Source organism: Sminthopsis crassicaudata, chromosome 2 (assembly GCF_048593235.1).
Source record: "Sminthopsis crassicaudata isolate SCR6 chromosome 2, ASM4859323v1, whole genome shotgun sequence".
Classification (NCBI taxonomy): Eukaryota; Metazoa; Chordata; class Mammalia; order Dasyuromorphia; family Dasyuridae; genus Sminthopsis; species Sminthopsis crassicaudata.
Genome location: NC_133618.1, coordinates 433,359,818 through 433,369,519, shown reverse-complemented (window position 1 = coordinate 433,369,519; position 9,702 = coordinate 433,359,818). Strand labels below are relative to the sequence as shown.

The following is a 9,702-nucleotide window of genomic DNA, read 5'->3' as shown; positions in this document are numbered from 1 at the left end:
TTGTGTGTGTGTATGTACTATTTTTTAATGATGGATGATCTTGATTTGAGAATAAAATTCTCTGCATTATAAGTTTTTGAAAGGAAAAAGATAGATACTACAGGGTTAGATGATTTGTAGAGTTTGTAATTTCTTTGTGCCCAATAATAGTAGGGAACATAGAATTTATATCTGGAGGACCTTACATTAAGGCGAGGGACAGGGGAGAGGAAAACCCAGCATTTAATAATTTGATTGTACAATAAGGGAGCATCTAGGTGTAAAGGGTGCTTAGATCAGTGACCTAGCTGATTCTGAATAAGCTCAGCACTAAAAAGTGGAAAAAGGATAATTATTTTTGAGGGGCCAAACATCAATTCCTGTGTTCACATGGAGCATGGAAGTTTGGAAGCTATATAAATAGAACAACATTATGGATCCCAGAATTAAAGGAGGCTGAAACCTAGAACTTGGGTTACTCCTATCCACTAATGTCTGTGGAGGGTCTTAATTTTTGGTACAATACTTTAAAACCTTTAAATCTGTTTGTTGCTTCTTCTGTTTGTTTGACAATTGTTGGTTTTAATGAGATCTATTAATCAAATTTGATTATGTAGCTTCTTGTCTTTAAATGTCAAAATCCAATCCTGAGTCCCACATTTTGAGTCCTTTCACTTCAAATGGTGGTTTCATAGCCTCCTTTGGGACTGATCTTCTGACTCCAAGCTAGAACTGTGCCCACCAATTATGCGTTCGTTCTCCTTTCTTGTAGTCAGTTTGGTACAAGTTTTAAAGATGAAAATAGGAAGTAGGCCTGGAGAGGGGAAATGGCTTGTCTGAAGTCACAAACGGATCAAGCAGAAGGCAAGGAGATTAGATGTTTATCTGTTTTCCCTTTGCTCTGGCAGATGAAGGAATAAAACCAGGAAACCTCTGATTGTCTGAGAAACCAAGGACAATTTGGGCCAGATCAAGCTCCATAATCTAGTAGATAGAGGCTGTTTTTGTATTGCCCAATGAATCAACTTGCTCACTAAACCTATAATACTAAGAAATCTTAGTTCCTTTAAAAAAAAAAAAATCCTATACTTTTTTTTTTTATAATTTATTATAAAATAGATATAATTTGTATATCAAAATCACATTTTGAGGAGTAGCTATGATGAATTCATAAGGTGAGTTTTTTGTAAAGGGTTATAAAATAGTTGATTTAAAAAAAAAAAAAAACTGGACAGGATAGATTGTAGTAACCTACTCCTTTTTCTGCAAAAACTACGGTAACTAGTCATGTTGACTTGGGCAGTTGAGACCATTGCCTTATGGGACCTGGTTTTCTAGCATAAAGTTCCTGTTAGTTGCACAGAGGAGTAGTAGTTTGAGGAGGAATATCTTCTCCTGGAGCTGAGGTACTAGGGGCTCCCCAAGCTCTCTGGCTAGTCGGACTCCGAAAGCCTTGAACTCTATTTCCACATCCAATGAGGTGATATCATCACCTTCCTGTAGATGGGGCTTGATCCTTTTGATAAGCAGATCTTTCCTTTCAATGACTGAAGTCCTCAGGTGCTCTGGAAAGAAACAATTTGGAGAGTGTCAGCTAATCAGGACATAGACACCGAATGTTTGTCCAGTACATAAACACACTGATGGCCTTCAAATTTCTAAAATTTGGCCTAATCTTTTTATTTTTATTTATTTGGCTGAGGCAATTGGGGTTAAGTTACTTGTAGCTAAGAAGTGTTTAATGTTTGAGGCCAGAATTGAATTCAGGTAATCCTGATTTCAGGGCTGGTGCTCTTTCCACTGTACCAACTAGTTGCCTCTAAATTTGGCCTAATCTTAAGAGATTATAAAAAATCATTTGAATTTTAAGGTAATTTTAATTGTAAATTCTGTGTGCTTCTTGTAGAACAAATTTCCTTAGACATCATTGGACAACATTTTTTTCTGAAATAAATAACATAGAAATAAGCCTCTTCCCACCAGATTATGGAGCTTGGTTGGCCCAAGTTGTCTGTGGTTTCTTAGACAATCAGAAGTTAAGAGAAGTATACATAAAATTCTAATCAGAACTTTACATCTACCTTGAACATGGCATGTGTATCACTTGGATTTCATAAGAGCATGATCATCCCAATGCCCCTTTATAGCATTTTGTAAATCCTACCTTCTTAAACTGGTTTTTGATCCCACATCAGGTCTTGTAGCAATGTGGGGAGTCACAAAAATATCAATAAGTTTTTTATTTGTATGCCTGTTTAATACTAGATACCTGGCATCATGAAAAATTTCTCAGGTACAAAGGGGTCATGAGTGGATTAAGTTTACCCTAGTGTAGATGAACAATACAGTAAAATAAGGGTTTTTTTCCAGGTAGTCTAGAGCAAACATAAAATACTATGTGCCTGCCTTAAATATTTATTAAGGGCCTAATGTGTGCCAGGCATTGTGCTAGGCACTAGAGCTATAAAAAAAAGAAAAGACAGTACCTGCCTTAATGAGCTCATGGTCTTAATTTGGTAGAACTACAAACAAATATATCTAGACAATCTACATACAGGAAAAATAGGCAGTAATTAGAAGGAAGGTATCAGAATTAAGAGAATTTGGGGAAAGCTTCCCGCAGAAGACCGGGAGGAGGGAAAGCATTTGGGGCACACGAAACAACCAAAGAAAATGCCCAGAGATGGGGCGTCTTTTTTATAAAACAGCCAGGTTGTCAGTGTCACTGGATTTAAGAGTACACGTTGGTGAATAAGATGCAAGAAGGCTGGAAAGGTAAGTTATAAATGGTCCGGATTGCCATAGGATTTTGTTTGGTCCAATGGAATCTATTGGGTGGGATTGGACCTGTGCTTTAGGGAAATCAATGTAGTGGCTGAATGAAGCTTGGATTGCAGTGAGGGGAGACTTGAGGTAGGGTGGGTCACCAGCAGCCACTGCAGTAGTCTAAGCAATTTAGTAATGAGGGGGCCAGTATTAGAGCTATATAATAATATTGAGAATGAAAAGGGGGGCATATTGAAGAGGTGTTACAATGGCACACATTTGGATGGATATGAGTGACAGTGAGGAATCCAGCCTGAGGGACTGGGAAGATGGTATTGCCCCGGGAAAGTGTGTATGTGTGGGGAAAAGGGAGACTTTGGGGTGAAATGAGTTTCATTTAGAGCATATTTAGTTCTAAAACTTTCAAGGTATATCTGAAAGGCAGTTGGAGATGAGAGCCTGGAAGTCAGAGAGGTTGGTTACCTTTTCCTTCAAAATTCTGTGGGTCTCTATTTTAATCTAAATACTTATATGTCTTAAACTGACATTTAAGACCTTGGTTCAAGTTTTGAAGCTCCTTTCTGTTTCAAATAAGGAAGAGAAGAAAAAACTATGAATTCATATGTTTGGGAAATAAAAATTCAGAATTAAAAAGACATCACTAAATAGATGACTGGTACAAAGTTAATTTTCCCTCAAATCAATTTAAGAATAGAGTGGTGAACACCACGAAATATAATAAACTGGTAGAGGAGAGAGGCCTTTTCCTCTGAGGATAGTTGAGCTAATTACATTTATAGTTCTAATTTAGGAGACTAGTTTTCCAGATCTTGAGTTTATCAGGGCTACAAACATTTGGTAATCCCTTTTCCATTTGCTTTGGTTTCCATCTACTGGGCATCCTTTGTGAGAATGGCAAAAATTTTGGGTAGCCATTTCTGTGTTTAATGCCAACTACACAGAAGTAGCCTAGGAGCTTGAATCCAGTAAACCTTGGGATTGGACAGCAGCTTTTACCCCCTTCAGCTTTTTTCAAACGCAATGAGTAGTGGTATGTGACCTGGCAATTGCCTTTTTAGGTGCTTACAACTTTAACCCTTATTAATCTTATTAGTAGAAATGATTCTAAAGACTAGAACTTTGCTTACTTACATATAAAACCTATCTTTCTTTCAATTAGTCATTCATGAATTGTAGTCCTGTGGACCATAAGGGCTCCAGGATTATAGGACCACCCCATGATGGTTTTTTGTGTGCTTATAAAAAGCATGATGAAAGAGATGGGACTTGAACAAAAAGAAAACTTTTGCAGGTGGGAAAAAGGTGAACTAGGATACTTGTTCAATAAATATTAAGCATACATTGTGTATAGTCTTGGGGAGATAGCTTAAATAAGCTTAGTAATGTGGCATTTGAAGGTTTCTTAAGGTGCTTTCCTTCTAACAGTCCTGCAAAATACAAGTGTTACTTTCATTTTAACTGAAGAACCTAAGGCTTAGAGAGATAAAGGGACTACCTCAATGCCCCACAACTAAAAAGTTTGAAAGCTAGGTCTTCCCAGTTCAACTCTGTTATATACTTTGTTCTACACATCAATCTTTCCTTAGAGGCTAGCTTTGATGGAGTAGAGGCATCACACTGGAAAGTACGGACAAGTGGAAGAGGATTTGTTCAAAACTAATGAGGGTCTGAAAAGCAAGGCTAAAGCATAGGAATGATTATAAGGGAGCCAGAGAGTATGTGGGGAAGACAAAAGCATGTTTTAAAGGACAACCTTGGCCAAGTCATTTCTTTTTGGTTTCAGTTTCCTTATCAGTAAAATAAAAGCAGGAAGGAGGGAGGAAAGAATAGATGACCCCTAAGTTTTTTTTTTTTTTAGTACTAATTCTATCATTCCATTTTATCACTTGAATAGTTCTCTGTTAATGTGATGGAATTTTGTTATTCTAAAGAAAGCTCTGATAGTGATCTTGGGCAAACTTTCTTGAGCCTTAGTTTGCTCACATGTACAATGGGAGTCCTTTCCTGATTCCCCTGCTTGGTAATAAACCATGTTAGAGGTAGAAAGGACCTTAGAGGTCACTTAGTGAACTGAATAAAGATTTCAAGTTTTCAAAGAGATAGGAATATAATCTAATGAATACCTGTCTTTCAAAATAAAACTATTACAGCTTAGGATGTGAATTTGTTCAAGTGTAGTAAATTCTGAGGGAAGGAGACATATCTAATATAATGTTTAGTATGTGTCAGCCTGCACTGTGTTAAATGCTTTATTTCACTTTCATTTGATCACAAATGCCCTAGGAGACAAGTAGGGGCTATAATTATCTCCATTTTCAGATGAGGAAACAAACAGGTTGAGTTGCCCAGTCTGCCACCTAGTTACCCTTATAGCCTTCTGTACCTCTCACAATCCCTTCTGTGTACAAAATGGCTGCTTACCTGTTAATACATGCTGATAACTAGATAAGAGAAATTGCAGATGTTCAACCAGTTCATCCCAACTCTGCCAGTTGCTTTTTTCAGACTGAAGAAAATAGAGAGCCATCAGTTATAATTGCTTGTGATCACACAGCACCTGTACTTTTCAAAATTCTCAACTTTTGGGGGATAAAGGGAACAGGGTGGAATGTGGATAGGAAATATGTGGACTATTAAACTGAAGAGGAATTAGACTTACTTTGGTTCCAGAGTGCAGAATTAGAACCAATGGTTAAAAGTGAAAGGAAGGCAGATTGTGATTCAATAGAAGGGAGTTTTTGTTTTTGTTTTTGTTTTTTTTTTAAACAAAATGCTGACCAGTAGACTGCCTAATAATACAGAGAGCTGCACTGTTTGAAAACAACCAGGCCATGTGGTAATGGGGATGCCTGCTTCACGTAGGAGTTAAATTTGATGCCTTCTGATGCTTTTCAACATTATTTCACATTATCTTAGGCAATACTTGGGCTAGTATCCAGTGTCCAAGCAATAAGTGTAATAAAGTGCTGGAAAAAGGGATCACTAGGTACCTGATTCTTGAGCAATGATGTTGAATGGTTGAGGAAATAGAGGGTCTGGGCGAGAGAAAGTGGTAGCGGAGTAGGCTTTTCACAGCTGTGAAGGAACAGAACCTCTAATACTTTGCAGCGTAAAAGGTGACTTTCCATGGTTGTAAAGAAGATTTCCCTGGAAAAGGGGATGGAAGAGGAGAAGGGAAGGAAGAAATGGAGGAGAAAAGGGTACATGAAAGAGAGTTATCAAAAATGAAATAAAGTTGGGGACTGACTGTAAACAGGGTAATGGATAGGCCACCTCCTATTGTCTCTTCCTAAGCTACCAGCCATCTTAGTTCACAAGGCCATCTTGATCTCAGAAGCTTATTGGGATGCAAGCTCTGAGAGTACGAGAACTGCATTTTATCTGTTTCTGCCCAACCCTGAAATACAGGGTCCTCTGCACAGATGGCATTCAGATAGAGAATCGAGCAAAACAAGTGCCAGTCAATAAAAGGTCTGTCTTTAGTTTTATCAGAATTCAGTGACGAGGACATAAGAGAGATGACGGCACCCTGGACTGTTGGGCTTAGTGCCGAGAGCCACTTGTAGGAAATATATTAACAAGGGGGAATGTCTGTCTAGCAATACCTGAACAAGTAGTAAAGGGACTAGGGCATGTGTCTTGTGAGAACTACTGAAGGAACTCAAACTTCCTTTTCCTCCAAACTTCCCTATTACCATCAAGGTTGCCTCCATTCTCCTAATCCTCCATGCTTGAGACCCAGCTGCCATCCTCAGCTCCTCACTCCCTTTCCTCCATGTGTCACAGAAGCCAAAGGTGGATGATGTTCCTGCTCTTGGCCCTGCACTCACTGCCATGTTAGTCTGCCCATCACAAGTCTTACCCACTCTGGGCCACCCCCACAGTAGTGTGAGGGGATGTTCTGGAGCCTGGGTCTATGTAAATCCCTCCTCTCAATGAATGTCAGTGATTCCATTTCACCTCCAGGCCAAATACTGATTAGCATTCAGTGCCCTTCACAATTCTGCTTGCTCTAATTTTAGTCTTCCAGCTTACCCCCTCCCCCCCCACATTTGGACTCTGTGACCAGTTGACGCTGGCTTCCTTCCTGCTTCGTGCCCATTGCCTTTGCCTGGAGTATTCTCCCTCCTCTCTGCTTCTTGGTTTCAGGAAACCTTTCCTGATCTCTCTCAATTCTAGTGCCTGCCTTCTGTTCATTCTCTCCAATTTATCCTGTTTACATTCATGTTTGTATTTAGGTACTTGTTTGCATGACTCTCTATTAAACTGTGAGTTCTTTGAAAGTACGCTGTAAGGGGCACATTTCCTCCTCTTGGCAGAACAGGCCAGAAGTGGCCTGGTGGACTGGGAAGAATGTGGGCCCACAGTAAGGAGACCATAGACAAAATCATGTCCTCTTTCTACATCTCCATTTACTCTTCTGTGAAATCAGAGTAATAATACTTGAGATAACTATCACACAGTTCTTGGGAAAGTTTTTATAAAGCATAAAAAACTACAGAAATAATTTTTAAAATTGCTAGGTTCCCTTTTCCTTTATAGAATGGGTACAGGAAATCAGTCTGAGAAAAGTGAGGTTCCAGAAATATCTAAAAACTAAATAAATATTCTCACCTCTGGCTCCTTTCAGGAATGTTCAGCACGAATCCAAACATCATCTCTGCAATCTTATTTGAGCTGCAGGTTGGGGTCCTGTCCACCTCAACGGCCAGAGACAGCATCCTTTGGAGATGTAAAATTACCCTGGATTCAAAGTACAGGACAATTAGGAGATATAGGAGAAAGTAAGGACACAGTTTGAGGCTTTAGGAATGGAGTCTTAAATTCAACTTCATTCTAACTTAGCCATCTTTGTTTCTAAATCTGTTCTTCCAGATTTCACTATTCCTGTCTGGCATCACCATTCACTTAGTCTTCCATATTCAAAACCTTGAGGCAATAAAAATTCACATTTATACAACACTTGAAGGTTTACAAAATATTTTACAACCTCAGAATATAGGTAATGAAAAATTTCACACAGTTCATAAATAAGGCAACATAGATAGACTCAAGAGTCTCATAGTTAGTGTCAGAATGAGGAGTTGAACCAAATCTTTAATAGCTCTATTATGCCTCAATGAGTCTTCCCTCTTTCACTCTTCAGTTACCAAATTCTTTTAATAACACATCCATAACATCTTTCACACTTGTCCTTTCCGCTGCCACTAGTATATGCTCTTATCTCAACTTTGCAATAACTTCTAATAGGTCTTTCCCACCACTACTCTTCCCCCCCCCCCATCTACATTTTATAATATACTATAGACATAGATAATTCTTTATCTCTAGCTCAAATCATGTGTGTTCAAAAATGTTCAGCAGTTTCCTATTTCTTCCCAAGAAAGGCTCAAAACTCCTTTGTTCCTTCACAGGAAAAGGTAGCTTGGTGGTAGAAAGTGCATGAATCTGCAGTCCAGACAAACATGGGTTAAAATCCTAATTCCAACATTTTTTGCTGCTTTGATGATAAACAAGAAACAACCTTTCTCAGTCTCAGTTTTCTGATATCTAAAATAGAGAAAACAATATTGGGATAAGCTTCTAAAGTGGATTATTTTGAGTAAAGAGCTTATATATCCTCAACTGAAATAGCAATTATTTTTATTGAGACTTCAACAAGTTGTACTATCCAATTTTCTAGCCTCATAAATAAAGCCTTTCCAGCTTCAAATTCTATGAAATCAGCATTCTAGTCAAAATTCTAGGTTGATTCCCTACTCTTAAAAAACAAGGCTAACTCTCTACCTTTTAACCTGTATCTTTGCTCATACAGTCTCCATTCTTAGAATGTCCTCTCCCTAATCTCATCTAATTCCTCTGCATCTTTCTAAAATCCAATTTAAATGCCATGTCATTTCCTCCAAAAAGCCTTCCCTTATGTACCTTTGCTTACAATACCCTTTGGATCTTGCATTCTATTTTAATGTATACAACTAATGTATCACATATACTAGTTTTGTACACCTTTTGGCTAGACTGTTTCATGAAGACAGGGACTGTCTTAGCTAAATTTTGTAATTTTCCTAATGGTGTTTTCCGAAGTCCTTTGCTTACTGGAAGGATCTTAATATGTTGAATGAATAACCGTGTCACTATTGTTAGCAAATAACTATCTGCCCATCTCGTGGGATGTGAAGACAAATATCATTCCTGGATACATGAGAACATTAGTTCCTTGTGAAATTGCTTCTTCAGGTAAGATTGCTTAGGAACTCACCAGATCATAAAGCTTGCAGCTAGAATGGCCACTAGACATCATCTAATCCAACCTCTCATTTTACAGATGAGAAAAAAAAAAGCCTGTTCAAGGTTACACAGCTAGTAAATAAAGTGGGGACTGAAACCCCTGTCTTCTAGATCCAAATCCAGCAATCACCACACTACAAAGCTTCTCATATTTTTAAGTGCCAGCATATTCATTTGAGATTCTCTGCTCAATTAATATTAATATGTATGGCATGGATATGGAAAAGAAGAGAGTTGGGATGAATAAGTGAAATCTTCACAGATAACATAATTAAAAGTTTATGTAAAATTAAAGCTACTGAAAACGAGGAAGTGAAGTAGAGTCAAGAGCCAAGCAGAGCAACAGGAAGAAATACAGTGAACTCTAGACAGATCTTAAAAAAATATAGCAGAATGAAGGGGCAATCTGGGGCAAAAGTCACCGTGAGTCATTTGTTTATTTAGCATAGGGAGACAGGTCTTCTGAGTACTGAGAATGGGGCTGTGTACCAGGGCTGGAGAAGTGAGGCGAGGCCTAGGAACTGGTATTCCATGCTAGCCATGGCTAAAGTATGCCAGCAGACTGAGGTGTTTGCAGTGCTGTCACAGCAAGCTTCCTGCTGGCTGATAGGAACAGAGTCAAGTATCTGCTGTTGCTCAGATGCAGAC

At 38.5% G+C, this 9,702-nt stretch overlaps 1 protein-coding gene across 1 annotated transcript in view; it reads right to left on the bottom strand.

Annotated features, from left to right (window-relative positions):
* Positions 1–483: 483 nt before the first annotated feature.
* The window catches only part of SIMC1 (SUMO interacting motifs containing 1), a 29,033-nt gene continuing 19,814 nt past the window's right edge, over positions 484–9,702 (bottom strand). The window contains exons 7-10 of the mRNA XM_074292170.1: positions 7,381–7,509; positions 5,757–5,913; positions 5,188–5,272; positions 484–1,544 (exon numbers count right to left, since the gene is read on the bottom strand). Coding sequence (XP_074148271.1) covers positions 1,297–1,544; positions 5,188–5,272; positions 5,757–5,913; positions 7,381–7,509 — 619 coding nt within the window. The 3' untranslated portion in view covers positions 484–1,296. The remainder of the gene's footprint in view (positions 1,545–5,187; positions 5,273–5,756; positions 5,914–7,380; positions 7,510–9,702) is intronic.